We start from the raw sequence: 20,239 nt of genomic DNA, 5'->3' as shown, positions 1-20,239 counted from the left end.
AAATAAAGTCATTAGATCAACATAAAATTGATCATACACTAGTGTAATAAAGGTTTGACGTCAACGTCGTTTAGAGTATATGAGACGTTCGTCAAACTGTCTTATTTATAATAGTTGAAAAGTAGATGTCTTTAATGTCTCGGCAGGAAAAGCTAACATGTGATAAAAAGAATATTACGTTCGTGACTTTCCACATTGAATTTATTAAACTCGTTGAATAAAATTGATAAAATGCTCGACAGAGCCTTGCTTTTTATTATTTTATTTCAACTGGTATAATAAAGTCAATATGAAAAGTCACTCATGTAATATCCTCTATATAACACTTCATCTACTCATAACAAAGTACAGACAACATACACAACAATTAATTATTGTACACATCATATCTGAAAAGAACAACTTTTACATAATGTGCTAATTACTACCGATATGTTTTTAAAAGCAGTATACAAATAAAACTTTACTGCAAAATTAATCATTTTGGACTTTATTTCATTCAGTAATTAAAAGATTTTAATTCAAGATGGCCAGAACGATACACTGTGAATGAAAACACAATTATCATCGTAATGTGCATTTACTACATTTCTCTAGTCAAACAGTTGACAGGCGATAATATACATAACTATATTCTATTATGTTTACATCATGTGATAATTATCCCTGACTTGCAAGAAAAATGAGAATAACAAATATCTAAAGTTACATATTCACAGTAACATAAGATATATTAGGCTAAGTTATTGTGTTTAATGTCTTAACAGTTTATTCAATTAATGTAGCTATATGCACGTACTATGTATATTTAGTTAAATTTAGATTACTCTTTGTACCGTGTACAATAGCGATTTATCTAAAATACTATAGCTTTAAAATAACTTTACCATCAACGTTAAAGTAATTATTTCATGATAGCTGGCCACTGATTACCTTACCCTACCTCTCTTTGGTTTTTACTTCTTCACTCGCGGCTCTCGTGATCGTTCGTTCTTATTTAATAAAGGTTATTATATCTGAATAAATCAGTTCAATATTTAGTTCGTGCTGATATGACAAAAAATGTAAACTTTAAGTCACTTATATCGTGGACATATATATACACAGTGTGTATTTAGACTGAACAAAATTGTGATCAGGGAAGTACAAAAAAATATCCAGAATTTGAGTTAAACCTGTCAAGTATGATTTAAAATGGGAAATTTAAAAACTACAGTTTTGTTTGGAATAATAGCTTATTTGATTTACTATGTAAACTTTCCGTCTAAGTCGCTAGTTGTAAAAAATGTAAACAGCACATACGATTACATCATTGTAGGGGCCGGTTCAGCCGGTTCCGTTCTAGCCGCAAGGCTTTCTGAAGATCAACATGTGAGTGTCCTACTTATCGAAGCCGGTGGCGAGGAAACAGACAACTCCACCTTCTATGACGCACCTTTGCTGGCACCACTTTTACAACATTCTCCGTCTGACTGGGAGTTCTACACAACATCTCAAACAAAGACTGGTATGGCAAGTTTGATTGGTGGAAACAGACATTACTGGCCTCGTGGAAAAGTTCTAGGAGGAACAAGCATGTACAATAATATGCAATATGTCAGAGGAAGTAAATATGACTACGACGAATGGGCTGAAAATGGATGCACAGGTTGGAGTTATGATGATATACTACCCTACTTTTTGAAGTCAGAAGACTATTTGGGAGGAGAGCTCGAAGACTCGAAATACCATCATGTTGGTGGACCATTAGGTGTGAGTCAAGACACTTTTTTCATAGATTTGGTGAGACGATTTATAAAAGCTGGTAAAGACTTGGGATACGTAGAAAACGATGATTATAATGGCGAGAGTCAACTGGGTTTTGGAATCAGCCAAATCTCCGTGAGGAATGGAGTTCGAGCAAGTACTGTTAAGGAATTTCTGCGCCCGGCTTTGACACGCAGTAATTTACACGTTGCTGTTAACTCACATGTAACGAAAGTCAACATAGAACAGAAAACCGCCACAGGTGTGACATTCGTTCAAGATGGAGTTAAGAAAATTGCAAAGGCAAGGAAAGAAGTAATTTTATCTGCAGGTGCGATTGGTTCACCACATATCCTTATGTTGTCAGGAATAGGTCCAAAGAAACATTTGGACAGTTTGAATATAAATGTAATTAAAGATCTGCCTGTGGGTAAGAATTTACAAGACCATCTTTTTATACTCTACCCGTCAGATGTCAATAAAACATTAGAAGTCCTTCGAAAGTCACAAGTTGAAAGTGTTTTACCAATTGTTAAATACTTGTTATTTAAAACGGGTTCTTTATCAACTACTGGTCTTATTGGAACAGCGTTTATCAAGTCCGAAGAACAGCTTAAAAAGTATCCAGATATTCAGTTTCACATTGGTGCAGGACAACCTAATTTAGAACATTTTAAAATTAATGGAACATTTCTAAGAAATGTGTACAACAAAGAGCTTAAGGAAGGTTTCACCCTGATCCCAATACTATTGCATCCTAGGAGCCGTGGAACGATAACATTAAAAAGTTCCGATCCGTTTGATTACCCAGATATTGACCCGAATTATTTAGACCATAGGGAAGACATGGAAGTTTTCAAAAGAGCAATAAAGATATCGGAAAAGTTACTTGAGACGGACACTTTTAAACAAATAGGAGCGAATTCCGACAGGTTTAAGAATGCTGATTTCTGTACAATGCATGAATATAAGTCGGAAGAATTTTATGAATGTCTGATAACGAATTTAGCTCACACTGTTTATCATCCGACATCAACTTGTAGAATGGGTTCATACACAGATCCTGAAGCTGTCGTTGACCCTGCGTTGAAAGTGAAGGGAATAGAAGGCCTTCGAGTGTTAGACGCTTCTATAATGCCTAATATTATTTCTGGGAATACTAATGCACCAGTTATTATGATAGCAGAAAAGGCCGCTGATATAATTCGTGGAACTGACACTGTCAGTAACATACGAACGCATTTAAAAGGTCAAAAATAAACGAAAATACCATGAGTAGTGGAACTCTTTGATTTTTTTCACATAGAATAATTCAAATCAATGTGTTTGTGAGATTTATTTGTGAAATAGTTAATTAGTAAAACTTAACACGTGTTTGTGCCAGCAGTTCTACAAAGTTAAAATAATTTAGTGTAAGGTAGAACAATAGATAAGGCCAACTAAGTGCATACTTGTTCTTATGTGTAATGTGAACGATAGAAACAGAGGTTTTAAAGGCGTACGCTAGAATTCCTTGTATACATATGCGTTGGGTGGAATTTTTCCCAATAATAGAATTTCTTCAAATTTTGGATATCTAAGGGCAATCATCTAAGAAACAAAAAATATGCAATAAAATCATAGGTCACCGGTATCTAAAAGGAGTTATCTGCCCTTGAAAACGTCAATTTTGAGGGAAATGTTTTCAGGGGCAGATAACTCATTTTCGATACCGGTGACCTATGATTTTTATTGCATATTTTTATTTCTTAGATGATTGTCCCTCAATATCCAAAGTTTGAGGAAATTCTGTTATTGGAACATTTTCGCCCCGAATTCTAGCATACGTCCTTAAGTGTCGTACAGATACACTTTGAATCATTATCATTGACATATTGTTTTATTAAACAGACAAAGTATTTATTCTATTACTGTAATTGCTGTTGTCATTACTTCAGACAAAACCTAGTCTAAGTCTGCTTGATTATTATGATATATATTTGAGCAGCTATATGAGAAAACCAACATAGCATCCGCACAGTCTGCTCAGGATCCATGCTGTTCGCTTTCAAAACATATTGCAATTAGAGAAACCGTTAGCGAACTGCATGGCTCCTAACCAGACTACGCGGATGCGCAGGCTGGTCTGGATCCATACTGGTCGCAAATGCACTATGTTGTTTTTCTCATGGCGCGGCTCATATGACACGAAGAGAAAAAGCCATGGCTGCGTCCTTGTAATTTGTCTAAACAGTAACGTATGTTTCCTTGGGGAGTGTTCGTCCCTGTGGATTCATGTTTATGTTTTACAATCGTGTTTATCATCAGCAAGGTACCTGTGCAGATCGAATATGTTTTTCGGCGACGCCGTCTAAATTCGTTTTCGTTACCTATGCCACGTGACTTCAGTTTGCAAATCAAACTACTCGAGAGCATTATAGATAATTTATCAACATGGAAGATTTATGTAACACTCTGCCTGATTGGCCGAGAGTGTCAATTTCTTTCATTCTGTTGATTGTGCTACGCTGAGTGAAATGTAGACAAAGCGTTTATTCTAAACGACGCTGTTCACAGTTTTAAAGCTAACTTTGGCTCAGTATATTTAGCAAGAATATTGATATATCTCAAAATGATAAGTAAGTTTAATAAATATGATAAAAACCTGTTCAAATTAAAGAAAGAGCTGAATACGGTCTGCGTATCACATGAATAAGAGTGTGATAAGAGTCTTTTATGTAGAGAAGTGTTTTTTAAAAGATTTTCCTTGTTACAATTGTCGTCTGTATATGAAAAGGTTTCTTGCTTTTGTGACTTATTCAGATTGCATATTAAAATGAGTACTTGTTTGCTTTGATATATTTGTTATAAATTATTTAACTGATTTATTATAATATATGAATATTTTTCTTTAGTATGGTATGCAAATATTGAACTCAGTTGAAATCTGTTTTATTATATATATGCTATATAATGACTGAATCTCATTACACTGAAATGAAGGTACGCTGCATACAGTTTATCTATGTGATATGACTACGGTCAAACTTTGCTTATGAAACAAAAATATTGAAATAATTACAATTGTATGTTTTGCTTGACCTTCACTTTTTTATAGGTGTGACGTCATTGTCCAAAGATTCATGAATAGCGAATATGCATTTCTTAAAGCGGGATCAGTTGGCCTGTTTTAGAAATAAATAAAAATAATAAATAAAAAAATCCTTTAATTGATTTTTTTCTCATGTATTCTAATCAAACTTGATTTGTAGCATCTTTATAAGGCCAGCAGCCAACTTTGTTCAGCTGGGACATTTGACACTTTTAGGGGCATTTAGAGCTAAAATTAGAAATGCCTTTATACAGCGTCTCATGAACAGCTTGGTGGATCTTTGTCATACTTGGTCTGGAGCATCATTATAAGGTCCTCTTTATTTATATAGTGTAATCTCGTTGGTTTTCCTTACTTTATTTAAATACAAACGAGACGTCAGACGTGGATTTAATTTATTCACTTCTATAACTATATTTACTTCTACAACAATCATTGTCATTTCAGATTCATCACTTATAGTACTATCAAAGCTGTCCTTAGCATAATCCTCATAGCTCTCATAATCCTCGTAACCCTGGCTCTGAAAATACACAACCAAGAGCCTTATAATATAATGCGAGAGAGCTGATTATTAATTAATAAACACAAAGCATTCAGTCTCTCTTAACATACATATATACACAAGACTTAGAAACCGGGCTCACCGGTTCAAGCCGGCATGGTTCGTTGCATAATAAAGCGGTACGGCCTGTATTCTGGTTCGAACCGGTTACTGGGCTTATAGGATCAATATACAAAATATGGCTGTATTTATGTATTATTAAATCAACAGTTAAGCACAGTGGTCCGAGTATTCCTTATTCACTAATAAAACATATTAAAATGCCTACGTATAAAAGGTATATGTTACAAACAAATACAGCTGCAACTATATCCAGAAAGGTAACTGAATAACACTAAACAGTTACACTTACCAGTTCTGTAAGAACTGTAAACCACAAAGTACTCCGAACTGTAAACCACAAAACACTCTGCCATTCATACAAACTTCTACTGTGCTGTGCTGGAACTTGCTGTTAAAATGAACAACTGGTTAATAATAACATGCTTGTTAAATATTTCCAAACATGAGAAGATATGAAAAGTTGTATTTGAGACCGCCATCTTTAATCGCGAATTCACAATACAATACTTAAATTCTGCAGCACCGAAACTATCAAAATCTAAAGATATTTCTATGAAAGGGGTTTAAATCAATCCAGCAGTTACCTTTGTAAGATGACCAATTGCAGAGACTAAAAAGAGCTTGAGATGAACAGTAAAACTTGTAAAAAAGTACATTTGATACCAAGCGATATCCAACGCCTTTTCCATTCAACCAACTTTCAGAAAGTCCCGCGAAATCTCCCTGAACACGAGATTTCGTGAACTAAAATCAATGAACTATAAAATGAGGGACAATTAGGAATAGAGGTATCCAATGGGGATAAATGACCCTACTACAATAGGAACTTGGGCCCTATTAGGGACCACTATAGCTAAAAGTAGATATGCCTTTCTTTACATTAACAACTAAAATGTAATGCTTCATAAATCCTCATCAAACTACTGCTGTAATTATTCGTCTAAGGATAAACGAAACAAAATTGCAACCCTACGAAACCTTTGCGAAAAATTAAAAGAGAACCATTTAAATTGTTAAAGTGCGGTGTTTAGTTTTGTAATTTGAAAAAATGTTAGATGAAAGATGAATGTTAGATGAAAAATTCATAAACTTCTTTCCTTATTACAATTCCCCGACTATCATTTTTAAAGATATTTCTTGTTGATTTTGTTGTTGTTTTGTTCATCTTCTTCTTTTTCTTTTTTCTTTTTTTATTTTTGGAGTGCGGGTGGTGAATGGATAGTGGGTCCTCTTTAATGCTTTAAATAAAGTAGACTGCGGCTCGTTCGGTTCTTGGTGTAAGACATAAGACATGGAGAAACCGGAAACAGAAAAGAAACTGTGCTAATTCTTTGTCCAAAAACCATGTTAAATGTCAATGAATAATGTAAATAGAACTTGTATGACTTCTCCAAAGTAATTTATGATAAACGCTATGCAGAAAAAGAGCACATTGTTCCTATCCGTGCCATTTAACACTTCATGAATTACAACATTATAAGATTACATAGTTTATTATGAAAATATCTTCTTCCGAGCAAAGAACCTCAGAATTTTATATATTAACCGACACTGGTTGTTTTGAGTCTGTTCATTAGAGTTTATGGCATGTGAAATACCCCTCCACCTAAAGCAGAACTCTACTACCCAGAAAAGAGGGATTCATACAGCACTACTGAATTGAATTCATAATTCTGAAAGCTCAGGAAATGAACTACAAGCTTAATACAGCTATTCCGGTAATAGATAAGATGATCGGTATAGATAAAAAGTTATAAGATATATGGCAAAGGTTCTGACTGATAATGCTGTTCATGCTGCCGCTATATGTACATGCTATTATATACTTACTATCAACATATTCATAACATGTCATGTATGATTACATATCTATTGTATCAGTATTTTCTTTTTCTGTTCATTAGCCAAAGGCAAGTTCTTGTCGATGTTTGCTAATGTTGTTGTTGTTGTTGTTGTTGTTGATAAAAAGTTAAGAATTGTATAGTATTACACTAGTCATCAAATCTGCAAAGCAAGGATATTATACAACACTATACATAAATAAGAAATAAGAGAATCGAATCAAAAGTCCCAGTCAATGGAAAATAGTGTGAACTTAAAGCAAACTCTGAAGAAGATGATGAAGATGAAGGACGAACATTTCGATGAAGCTTATACATTGATATTTTTATCTTGTATTTTTTCGGAGAAGCACTTTGTGTGAATATATCCGACGTTGACAAGTGCATCGGTCTTAATAGCTGAGCAGTTTGTCACAAACGAAACATTCCTATACAATGGCACGTACAATTAACAGCTCATGTCTGTATGTATTTGTTATCTTTATTCGGTTGATAAAGCTCATTCAGAGCTTATGTTGAATTGTTATATGCCTCGTCGGCTTGAAACTTAAGCTACTGTACGGATTGTGCCGGCGCTACGGTGTGAGTTTGTAATTATCACGACGTGTTTGTTTTCTACCGCACCTGTTTACATTTCCCCGCGAACCTACGATGCCTTCTACAAGAAAAATAAAGAAAGAAAACAATGAAGTAGATGATGAAGAAGCTGAAAACCCAGAAACAGAATCAAAAAAGCAATCTTTCATTGTTAAAGACCCAACCCAATGGCTATTCTTTACAAAAGGTGCGACAGTATAGAGTTAGGACATGAATTCGTTCTCGAACTGCTTCGTACCAAAACTAGATCTTTTACTAGTATTCTTTCTTTGATCTGTCAAGCTTCTTCTACCTATTCCTATTATTTTTCTCTTTTTTTCTGATCATGTAACCAACCATCGTGTAATAGTCAAGAGTGACTGAGACGATGTACTGCGTAGATGTAGATGTATCTAGTAAATTATCAGGCTGGGGAACACTCCCGATCGAGCTATAATAGCTCGTTCGGGCTATAATAGCCCCTTCGGGCTATATTACAATGAATGAAAACCTGCTAAATGGCCCGCTTTTCATAGTTATCCGAAATATCGAATAAAACCGGAAACTATGCCACTTATACTTTCAGTATGGAACCTAAAACAGTAACTTTTTTCAACATTCAGCCCCGACGGGAATGAGAAATATTGGGTTAAAAAACACAGATTTTGAGAATTACCAACGAAAATGTCCCGTTTCTGCATAAAAATACGATTTCTGTAGGAGATCTTTTCGCACACTGCAACTCTTCAATTTTGGAGGAAATTCCGCTTGAAGGTACGTAAATAAATGTTTTGATTAAACGAATTCTTTTGTTTTTCTTAATTAATGTACAGTGGGTGCTCATATGTTTTAAAATTTAATTTTACAATATGTAAAATCGGATATTTTAAAAAAAATAAATAAATATATTTTCAAGCTTATATGTCACGTGATGTTTTTTGCACGAGTATTTCGTTGTTCCTGTATCTGTAACATCACAGAGGGCAATTGCTGGAATATAATATTATGGCTGTAAGTTGTACTTTAATCTTTGAAATATTTTTATATATTACCATTGATATAATATAGCACAGATTATAAAGATATCTATAACATTTCTATTCGTCTTCGTTATCATCTGACTCCTCTTCCATTTCTGAAAAATGAATGAAATGTCTTAATGCTTAGTCACAATTCATACAACACACTCTTTATATAATGAATGACTGCATAGTTTTGTAATAAAATGTTACAAAAAGATCTATAATATTTTTTACAATTAGAAAACCAAAGGAAACAACCCAGGCAATAATGTTCATGGCCAACCTTCACGTGCCAAGAATCACCACACGGGACATATCAGTATGGAGTATTTAAATGACCCCTTAAGAGGTCACAAACTCTAAGTAAAAGAAGGGCTACCATCTTTAGTAAGGTAATAAAGTATTACCATCATCACTTTCTACATTCGTTGCATTTTCTAGAGCGACCACAACCTCTTTATAAAAACATCAGCATATCGTCTTTCTTTTTCACTATGATAAAATAAGATGTATTTAAACATTACAAATCAATAAAACATAACCTTATGTGATATTTCAAAACAATATATCTACCATTATAGTGACAAATAACATTTACTTTTATTTTAACAAAACGTCTTGTTGGCGTAAAAAGAATATTAAATCTATTTTCATTTCTTTCTTTCAGATGGAACAATTATCAAAACTGACCAAGACAGAATTTGTGGTTAGATGGAAAACCCCGACTGGTAGCAGTGGAATTTTCAAGTCAGATGGGAAAGAAGCAAAACATGCAGAAAATGGTACTATTTGAGATTTTTATAGAAAATTTATCTATGACAAACATGTTATCACTTACTTAATATAGTTCAGTATGTTCGGGTCAATTCATTTTAAAACATTTCTTTTTTAAACACTGATTTTAAAACTTTCATAACATGCTTAGATAGTTCGATTATTAAAACTATGAACTTGTGTGTTTGATTTTTATCTCCATTGACTTTAAATAATGATGCCTCACACATTTGAGCTCACCTGAGCAATCCTCAGATGAGTTTTAATGACCGTTCGATGTCCGGCGTCCGTCATCTGTCGTCTGTCTGTCTGTCTGTCTGTCAACATTTAGATTGTGTATTCGATAGAGGCTGTATTTTTCAACTTATCTTCATTAAGTTTTGTCAGAAAATGGTCAAAAACTTGGTCACTGTGTCAAATCTAACAAAAACCTTATGTATGCAATAGGGGGCGGCATTTTACACGGTAGTTTTTTAAGAAATTTGATCAGAATGTTTGTCTGATTGAAATGTAGGAGAAGTATGAATATAGGTCATGTTGGGTCAAAAATTAGGCCAACCGATCAAATGTTATGTACGCAATAGGGGCTGCATTTTACACTGGATATTTATAAAAATTTAGTCGAATTATTGCATTCATAAAATAAAGTAAAGTTAGAATATGGGTCATCTAGGGTCAGAAACTAGGTCACTAGGCAAAATAAAATAAAAAGTATGTGTATTCAATATAGACTGTATTTTTTAATGATCTTCATAAATTTGCTCAGAATTATTGCTTTCAAATTGGTGAAATAAGGTCAAGTTTGAATATGGTTCATCTGGAGTAAAAAACTAGGTGGTTAGGACAAATGAAAGGAAAATGTTTTGTGCATATATTTGCAGATTATTTAAGACATAACATCAATTTAGATAATTATATACTACTATAATAAGAACTTCCGTACAATATGTCCATATATTATACTAAGCTAGCCATATAACTGACGTTACGGCATCAAAGCATGTTTATGAAAAGTGCAGAATACCTTAAAATTACATTTTTATAGGAGACTTAGCAGTACAGAATGAAACTATGTCAGATCATCCCCACCATCCTCAGCAGCAGAGCAAGCCCCAACATCAGACATACTACCTGTCAATGATCCTCAACCGGTCTTGGGAAACGAAGAACCTAAATATCCAGAACCTCCAATGGAACCTAAAGTTCAAGATCTGGGCAATAATGATGCCCAAGGAATCAAATCTAAATGTGACATTTGCCACAAGAAAAGTGTCGGGAAGAAGAATGATGTATGGCTTAATTGCGAATACAGAAAAGGGTGCGATTATTGGGTCCACACATTATGTGTAGGAATAGTGGTTAAGCGCGACAGTGATCTTGATGATGTTAATTTTTTCTGTCCCGAACACATTCGGAAATTTATGAAATAAATTAATAAGAATAATTTTACCTTTTATCTTCTGCCACTGCCCCTCTAAAACGAATGCTTCATCTGTGTGACCGTGGTTTTGTATGTCACTAATAGCCTGTTCAATGATTTCACTTATCTGTAATTTTGTTTTTTTTCTAATGTCGTGAAATTTAGTTCTGTCCAATGGAGTAGTAAAAAACGGGCGTTAAGGAAACACCTTTTCCAGGTAATCCTCCTTTGATCAATTCATTGTAATAATCATTTATATTCGTGTTGCATTGTCTCTCAAATGAAACAAGCGTTTTATCTAAATTTTCACCAGATACAGATATATGGCAACTGAAACGATATTACATTTTTTTTATACATTTATTTATTTAAAGTAAGTGTATTATTAAATATTACTGAAAAAAAAAGAACATAATGATTTTTTATCAATAATTGTTATACTATTGACTTTTTTATTTATTTATATTGAAACGTTACTCCCGTTTGTTCTTTTATGGAATATTTAAGTAAAATCTGATTATTGACATACATATTATAAATAATCGAATACATTAATTTCTATTAACTCCCTTTATTAATCTACCTATAAAAGTGCATGTGAAATATAAAATTTAACCGTATGATACCTATGCAATTATTCATTACAAATATTTTGACAACGATTTCATCATCATGTTTTAAAACATAAAGCGTTATGAATGTTTAATAGGTATATTATATTAAGAAATACTTAATATTGAAAATAACATTATGAATGAAGTATACCTATTTTCATCTGCTGTATTGCTAATATATCCTGAAGCTCGAAGTTTCACACGCCATTCTAATATTTCCTTTTCTATATCTCTCTGATATACCCCTTTAGATTCTTCGTTCATTCCTGTTTCTTTGAAGGTGTTTTCTCTAATCTGTATCAGAAAAATAAATCAAAATTTATATAATGTTTTTGATATGTTTTGTAACACTTAAATATTACTAGGATATTTGAATTTTACAAGAAAATGTATATGGAAAATGTGATCTTATTTCCGTACAATCTGTTTCGCTATATCATTTCTGTTTATAATTAGTAATATTGTCAAGCAATCAAATGACAATATAAAAAAACTGTCTTACCTTATCAAGCAAGTCCAAATTTCTGCAAACTTGCAACCAATGCTGGTGCTGTGGTATTCAGGTGGCAACCAGCGCTTTGATTTGCCATTAACTGCCTCTAGAACAAAATCACCACCTTCGCCTTTGCTTTCATGGCCAGACACAGAGAAAGATTCAGTTTTTTTCCAAAAACTCTTTTACTTCCTGTGGAGCTAATGTTCTTGTTTTAAGGTCTCTGTATACTATTTCCTGGTAATATGTATGATTGAAGCCATAAAATAGTTAATGAACTTACTTTTACCTGCCATAATAAATTTTGAGTTATTTCTACGAACTCCGGACCTGAAAACAAATACTGCTAAAACGATATTGAAAGTTGCATCGCACAAAAACCGGAAATTTTTGTCTTTACTAATGGATATGTATTGGTACAGTCCAGTGACAGATGGAGTTTGACGTTCATTGGTACAATACTTTATATATGTTGTCAATACTTCATCTACAGTACCTTGAAGAAATATATTAAGAATCATCCATGCTTTGTGATGATCTGTACAACTCTTGCAACAGATCAGGGCACGCGGCGAACGATATCCTAACATTTTGGCTAAGTCTTGTAGACATACATCCCATAAAAGTTTGAAACAAGCCTTTACTGCATTCATTTCCATATGACCATGTCCAGGTATGAGGAGGATATCACGTAATTCTTCATGCTTTTCTATAAGCCTTGAGCCCAAAACGTACGGCAGGCCATCACAACCAGCACATATCCATTGCCTGTTACCAAGACTCTGGTTATGTAAATGCTATATAGAATATAAAAATATCCATGCTGATCACAAATTATGCATAAGTAAAAAATATCAATGCATTAAATACAAAACATTCATCCGTTGTATTATGGTAGTAATTCATATTCAAAAAGGTTATATCTTATTATCATATAAATGTTATAATATCTTATTATTTCATAAAGGCCTCATTATAGTACAGAACAAACATTTCTTTCAATAGACGTCATAAGACCTATATGAAATACGTTATGACACCTTTTCAAAACAACCTAAAGAGACGGAAAAGACGTCTTCAAAAATGAAGTAAAAGACGTCCATATGCAAAAAACACGTATTTAAAACGTCTATAAAAGAATTTGTATGCACCATTAAAAAACTACTAAAAAGACGACATAAATACCAAAAAGAACTTTTTTTCCTGCAATTATTACCTGAAGTACTTTTTTCACTGATTCATATGAGCATGGGTTACACATAACTGGTTCTCCGACTGAAATTGTAGGTTTTTCATGCAGGTGTTGACTTGGGACCCATGCATATGGATCTTCTGATGCATTTTTTATTCGTGGTCCAATGAAACCTACATAATGGTTAATTAAGATATATATTTTGTCATAAAATACTATTTTAACCATATTTAGAGAAAATAGAAACATTAAACATATCAAAGGTATATATTAAAGTCATTCACTCTCATTTATCAGAATGTATACCATAATTTTCAATAACATGAATAATAACAAAGCACACATATTTCTTGACTACTTTTTCATTGTATCATTACTATAAGTATAGCTTTCCGTCAATTATGAAACATTGGGTTAATTACATTGATATATGGTTCCCTGCTTCACGCATGCTAAATACAACAGTAAGAGTGAACCAACTATTAAGGTTATAACACACTAAATAGTAGTTCTTCTTTATTCTATATAATATGGATCTGTTTTCAATGGCCACAGCACACACCAGGACCGATTTTAAATGTCTGTTACTTACATTTTCTTGAAGAATATTGTCAGTGCGAAATCAAAATTAAAAGAAAATTACATGTAAACTTTGATGCAAAAGAAATAATTTCAGTCAAACTCACAAAATACAGAATCAGCTAGAAAATCAAACGCCAAATTATAGTGGTGGGGTATGATCTAAGTTTCAATGTATTGCACTTTTTATAATTACACTTTTCACTTAATAGTACTATTTTTAATGATGTGACAAGCTTACCATCAATTTTTTCCTGCACCTCATCATAATTTCGCCTTTCAGTAATGACCTTTTCTAGTCTTTCTGCCAGAAAACTGTTGCGTATACTATCGAAATTACGTTCGTCCCTTTTCAGCGCTTCCATAAATCTTTCTATAGTGGCATTGTCATTGGTACATATAGCCATTGTCTGGGACTATTATTAGCATCATTCTGTATGGAGGTTGCTAATTTTGGAAAAATGTTTAATACCATGGTAATAACAGAGGCGGTGGTCTTATGCCCAAATGTAACACGCCAGTTTCTGGCAATTGTCTGGTTGTTATCAAAAAAAGATATAATGTCACCTTGAGTATTTGTTTGTAACGGTTGTGAAGCTACTGAATTCAACCATTTTTTTAAAGTATTGTAGCTGCCGCAAGGGTGCTGTCGGCTGTTCATTTGGCCATAAGTTTGCTACCAGTTATGTAATACGCAATCAGATTATTACAAAAAGGGAAGGGGGCAACATAAGTCAGCCTCCTGGCTTTATACACACTATCAACTGCACTGGCAATACATGCTTCCTTTTTAATATTTTTTGCAGATAAACACCCTGCTGATGACATCAAAAAACGAATCAACACATTGTTTCTCTGTTGTAGCCATTTGTGAGATAGAAAAAGAGGTCAAATTAGGCGGGGTTTTATAATCAGAAGTTGTATTGAGAACATCTATGTCAATATCCTTGCATATACGTGAACCTATTGCCTCAGCAATGTCACCAATCTCATTGTTACTTAAATCCCCCGAAGAATAGCTGTTATAATGTCACCTAGAAAGCCATTCTTTCTTTTACAACTTTCTTCAGGGATAAGAGTTTCTTGCACAAAGTCAATACATTTTTGGCATATAGCAGTACAATTTCTTGGTACTAGGTCTTTCGTTTTCATAAAATTCAAAATATCTGCTTTTACTTCTTATTACTTATTTATGGAGGTAACTTGATTCACCACCGCTAAATTTACTATGTTCTCTACATGAACAAGAGCCTGGCATCTTCAATGCTTTTCAAGGTTATTCATATAAACAAACCCGTGCATTCTGGGGTATCATATAAAAACAAACGAATTATTTTTTACTATATTAGTATATATTTACATGTTAACCTGTAGAGTAAAGCAAGCTTTCTTTTTAGCTTAAAATACGTTGCAATCAACATTTGGCCAGTCCCTGTACACTAATTAATTAAAACAAAAGATTTTCGTTTAAATTGATCAAAAATGTAGGTAACCGTCAAGCGGATCTCCTCCAAAATTAAAGAGTTGCAGTGTGCGGAAAGATCTCCTACAGAAATCGTATTTTTATGCAGAAACGGGACATTTTCGTAGGTAATTCTCAAAATCTGTGTTTTTTAACCCAATATTTCTCATTCCCGTCGGGGCTGAATGTTGAAAAAAGTTACTGTTTTAGGTTCCATACTGAAAGTATAAGTGGCATAGTTTCCGGTTTTATTCGATATTTCGGATAACTATGAAAAGCGGGCCATTTAGCAGGTTTTCATTCATTGTAATATAGCCCGAAGGGGCTATTATAGCCCGAACGAGCTATTATAGCTCGATCGGGAGTGTTCCCCAGCCTGATTATAAGGGTGAACACCACAAAATCCAGCTGTCCTCTTTATTTCATATAAAATTCATTTACTTCATAACGGTTTTTGAACATATTCTAGTATATCAGATTTTCAGAGACTTGTATTCCCATAAAGAACTAGATCGCTACTTTACAAAAGGCAGTGGCTGACTGCGAACTTATTCGTCCGGAACCGGGTCTCTAAACAAAATACCGTGCATAGGCTAGGGAACCGGAATTTTATTTCTATGCATAATGCTGCCGAAATCCACATTGTTTCTTGGTAAGTGTCATGCATATTATTATCTTAATTAATGTTAGGGGAGACCGGGGCTAGTTGATACACGGGGCAGGTTGTTACAGCGTTTGATTTGAAAAGAAGACGTAGTTTATCACGTCACTGATTTCTAGAATCTATAGGATTTCAATACCGCCATTTTTTCCGGAAGCCTGAAGACCAAGAGAAAGGTATTTTTGAAAATTTTACATAAAAGTCAAATTTTAGCCTCAAAAGTAATTTTCCTAATTTTTCCGAAAAAAAAATTTCATTTATTCAATAATTGAGATATATTGCTCCGATTCATAATGAAACCTTTGCACCATATTGCGTACAGATTCTTGAGTTCAGAACATTAAAATATTACATCTGAATTGTCTACCTTGGTTTATGTCACACGAGGTAGTGATGGGGCAAGTTGTTACACACTCCACGGGGCATGTTTTTACAGTGTATACTAACTTGCCCCGTGATATATTTTGTTTCAATTTATGTGTTACTTTTGTGCAAAACTGGTTATAATTTTGCATGTAGACAACCACAATTTGGTTTAAGCGTCATTTTACATCTAGTGCATTTCAGAATAGGCTAGATCTCGTAGGTTTAATGGGTAGGAAAGCTGAACTCTATATTAGTTTCAAATATGAAAAAATGACTTTAATATATTTATAGATCTATATCCATGGTTATAGAATACATGTTTATAAATCTAGATATATCATAACATCATCTTATATAATTATCTATCTTGTTTTTCAGATGGCGAGAATTTATATACAAAAAACAAACAGGTCCTCAACACCACACGATTTCATTTGGCACGGGGTCAGTGAAATTTTGTTAGCAGGAAGAATTATAAGGTCCGTTGCTTCAGAGCTTGGCATGAAAGTTATGACTCTTTGTAGATACGTTAAGGAGGCTCAAACAAGAAGCACAAGGGATTTTAATATGCTTTTCTTCCCGCCTCACACCAGTCACAAGCTTCGACCGCTTGATTGAACAGTGACAGTGTACGGACCCTTCAAGAAGTATGTATCTTCTCTCCAGGACACGTGGATGCGTGCGAATCCGGCGCGGACTTTAAGTATCTATCACCTGCCAGGCATTGCAGGAGAAGCCTAGAAGAGAGTGCTCAGCAAACCAGACTAATGCTTCAAGTGGTTTTAAGGTGTACTAGTCTGTAACTTGATACAACATTCTTTTATTGTATACTAGATAGACCTCTTTACAATTATTAATCAAAATTTTTGTTTATTTTACCAACATTCAAAAATACTTATACCTCATCATCACCCACATCATCTGACATAAGGGCCATAACTCTGGCACCAATATTTCATGAATTATCCCCCCTTTTCACTTAGATTTTCAGGTTAAAGTTTTGATGCACTTTCACTCTATCTCTGTTTTTACTGAATGGATTTGATTCAAACTTAAAATAGTTGTTCAACATCATCACCCACATCATATGACACAAGGGGCATAACTCTGGCACCATTTGTTCATGAATTATTCCCCCTTTTTACTTAGAATTTCAGGTTAAAGTTTTGGTGCACTTTCACTCTACCTCTATTATTACTGAATGGATTTGATTCAAACTTAAAATAGTTGTTCAGCATCATCACCCACATCATATGACCCAAGATGCATAACTCTGGCACAATTTTTCATAATTTATTCCCCTTTTCACTTAGAATTTCAGGTTAAAGTTTTATGCACTTTCACTCTATCTCTGTTATTACTGAATGGATCTGATTCAAACTTAAACAATTGTTCAACATCATTACCCTTATCATATGACACAGCATGCATAACTCTGGGACCAATTTTTCTTGAATTATTTCCCCTTTTTACTTAGAATTTTTGGTTAAAGTTTTGATGCACTTTCACTCTGTCTCTGTTATTACTGAATGGATTTGATTCAAACTTAAAATAGTTGTTCAACATCATCACCCACACCATATGATGCAAGGTGCATAACTCTTGCACCAATTTTTCATTAATTATTCCCCCTTTTTACTTAGAATTTTAGGTTAAAGTTTTGATGCACTTTCACTCTGTCTCTGTTATTACTGAATGGATTTGATTCAAACTTAAAATAGTTGTTCAACATCATCACCCACACTATATGACACAAGCTGCATAACTCTGGCTCCAGTATTTAATGAATTATGCCCCTTTTTGCTTAGGATATACTTATATAGTGTTTTGATACATTTTATCTTTACCTCTCTTATTACTTTAAGTTGATATTTTTGACATAGACACAGGCTATTGTGCAATATCTTCATCCACAATCGGAGCCATTAAACACTCCAGTGACAGCTCTAGTTTCCTCAGATGTGCCCAGTTTCACTATCCAGCATCGAAATAGTCTAGCGCGCTGTCTCGTGTGACAGCTTTTGTTTTTCAGGTTACAGGAATTCACCCACTAAATGAAGACATTTTTGAAGAGGCAGAGTTTGGCGCTTCCTATGTAACAGATCGCCCTCAGCCTTGTCCAGATGTGACGGTGAACGGCAACGACTCACAGCCAACTGATGGGCGCAGGGTAGCAGTTAAAAGCCATGTCAGCAGTGAAATTTCTACACAGCAGGTCGAGTCGGACTTACGAACCATTTTTGCTACTATGTTGTAATGTTATGTGTTCTTATTTGAAGCGACATTGTTATGATTTTACAGTTAGAAAATTTCAATGATACTATAGACTTTTGAATAAGTGAGTGTCTTTGAAACTTGAATGTACTTAAATAGACAGGACATTTTAAGGATACTATTAACTTTTTAAAAAGTTGCTGTGTTTGAAACTAGTATTTAGGCCTACTGAAGTATACAGAACGATGTTCTTTGTTACTGCGATGAAAGTTTTTGAAGTTTATAAAGTTAAAAGCAAAATAAATTTGCAATTTTCTTTTTTTTATGATGCAGTACAGTTTGTAACAACTTGCCCCAATCTATGTAACAACTTGCCCCGATGGCCCCGGTCTCCCCTACTATTCACTTGCATTTAACTGCGTTTACTGTCTCCAAAAGTGTACTCGCCGCATATATACCGTGTCTGCCGTATTGGAATGATATAAACTAGTACGAATAAATGCGTTAACTATACTTCGCAGTTTTTAAATGTTATTAAATTTTGCTTTAAACTTTTACTATATTTAAATTATTTAAATATAAAATAATATTGGTTTGTATTTGCGTCATTACATGTTTATAGATGAACAAGTTAATTTAATTGCCCTTAAAACTTCATACAGATTCTTTAAATACTGGTTTGTAACACCTCGGCATTTCACGTTCAAAGATACGTAATCAATACTAATTAACAGAAATTACTTAATTTGTTTTAATCGTTTCTTTTATTGTCTTACACCTTTTAAGTTTAAATTTCAAGTTTATTTCGGCTTCCGCATTCATTCGTACTAGATTATTTTATCATTCCAATATGGCGGACAGTATGCGGCGAGTACACTTCTGGAGACACAGTAAACACAAATAAATAACAGGGCATAGCTTGCTGAAATAGTAAAATTAATTAACTTATTAAGATAAGAACATGCACATGATACTTATGAAAAGAAACAAAGTGAATTTCGCCAGTTTATGCATAGAAATAAAATTCCGGTTCCCTAGCCTATGCACGGTACTTTGGCTAGAGAACCGGTTCCGGACGAATAAGTTTGCTGTCTAGGGAACCGATTCCGGTTCTCTAGCCACTGCCTTTACAAAAACAAAAGGAAGTGTCTAGTGCCGGTACGGATCCGTACCTCTAGAATCTGATTCTAGAGGTACGGATCCGTACCTCTTGACAAGCCTGTTAGGGGTTTTCTAGGGTTACGGACCTCGGTTTTTCTACATATTAAGGGTTATTTACATTTCAAATTTTGTTGAAAATGAAATAACAAATAAGACTTTATCAGTATTCACCTTAATGTAGCGGTTCTCGTATCGGGTGGCCGCGGTAGCTCAATTGGTAGAGCGTTGGCGCGGTAAGCCAAAGGTCCGAGGTTCGAGTCCTGGTCAAGGCTGCACATTTTTCCTGAGACTGTTACATTTGGGGGCTCGTCCGGGATGCTCACCCTTGGAGCCCATGCAGGGCGAAGCAGTTTGGCTGGGGTGTGCATCTGAATTCGGTTAACAGTCTGCGGCAGACAT

At 34.1% G+C, this 20,239-nt stretch overlaps 3 protein-coding genes across 5 annotated transcripts in view; 2 read left to right on the top strand and 1 right to left on the bottom strand.

Moving 5' to 3' along the window:
- Positions 1-928: 928 nt before the first annotated feature.
- Positions 929-3,653, top strand: LOC123554989 (glucose dehydrogenase [FAD, quinone]-like). The gene has a single exon (XM_045345482.2). The coding sequence runs from the start codon at positions 1,195-1,197 to the stop codon at positions 3,004-3,006; it is 1,812 nt and encodes a 603-aa protein (XP_045201417.2). The 5' UTR covers positions 929-1,194; the 3' UTR covers positions 3,007-3,653.
- A 1,503-nt stretch (positions 3,654-5,156) lies between these two features.
- Positions 5,157-6,275, bottom strand: LOC128558752 (uncharacterized). Its single transcript, XM_053548939.1, has 3 exons — positions 6,050-6,275; positions 5,755-5,853; positions 5,157-5,360 (listed from the first exon to the last, which is right to left on the bottom strand). The coding sequence occupies exons 1-3, from the start codon at positions 6,152-6,154 to the stop codon at positions 5,157-5,159; spliced, it is 408 nt and encodes a 135-aa protein (XP_053404914.1). The 5' UTR covers positions 6,155-6,275.
- A 1,629-nt stretch (positions 6,276-7,904) lies between these two features.
- LOC123554988 (ribonuclease H2 subunit B-like) overlaps positions 7,905-20,239 on the top strand; it is a 48,240-nt gene continuing 35,905 nt past the window's right edge. For 2 of the 3 annotated variants that reach the window (XM_045345478.2, XM_053547490.1), the window contains exon 1: positions 7,906-8,090. In XM_045345478.2, coding sequence (XP_045201413.1) covers positions 7,958-8,090 — 133 coding nt within the window. In that variant the 5' untranslated portion in view covers positions 7,906-7,957. Of the gene's footprint in view, positions 8,091-20,239 lie in introns of all 3 variants that reach the window. The other variant, XM_045345480.2, reaches the window with a different exon arrangement.

The sequence above is a fragment of the Mercenaria mercenaria genome, chromosome 7 (genome assembly GCF_021730395.1).
Source record: "Mercenaria mercenaria strain notata chromosome 7, MADL_Memer_1, whole genome shotgun sequence".
Taxonomy (NCBI): domain Eukaryota; kingdom Metazoa; phylum Mollusca; class Bivalvia; order Venerida; family Veneridae; genus Mercenaria; species Mercenaria mercenaria.
Note: the sequence above shows the minus strand (reverse complement) of the source record. Positions and strands in the feature narration are given on the sequence as shown.

What these genes read in the sequence shown, in the direction of transcription:
- LOC123554989 (XM_045345482.2), top strand. Translation starts at nt 1,195, where the DNA reads ATGGGAAATTTAAAAACTACAGTTTTGTTTGGAATAATAGCTTATTTG.
- LOC128558752 (XM_053548939.1), bottom strand. Translation starts at nt 6,154, where the DNA reads ATGGAAAAGGCGTTGGATATCGCTTGGTATCAAATGTACTTTTTTACA. An exon ending in CAATTGGTCATCTTACAAAG is followed by an intron (nt 5,854 to 6,049) that starts GTAACTGCTGGA and finishes TCATTTTAACAG; the next exon opens with CAAGTTCCAGCACAGCACAG. An exon ending in TTACAGTTCTTACAGAACTG is followed by an intron (nt 5,361 to 5,754) that starts GTAAGTGTAACT and finishes GTGTATTTTCAG; the next exon opens with AGCCAGGGTTACGAGGATTA.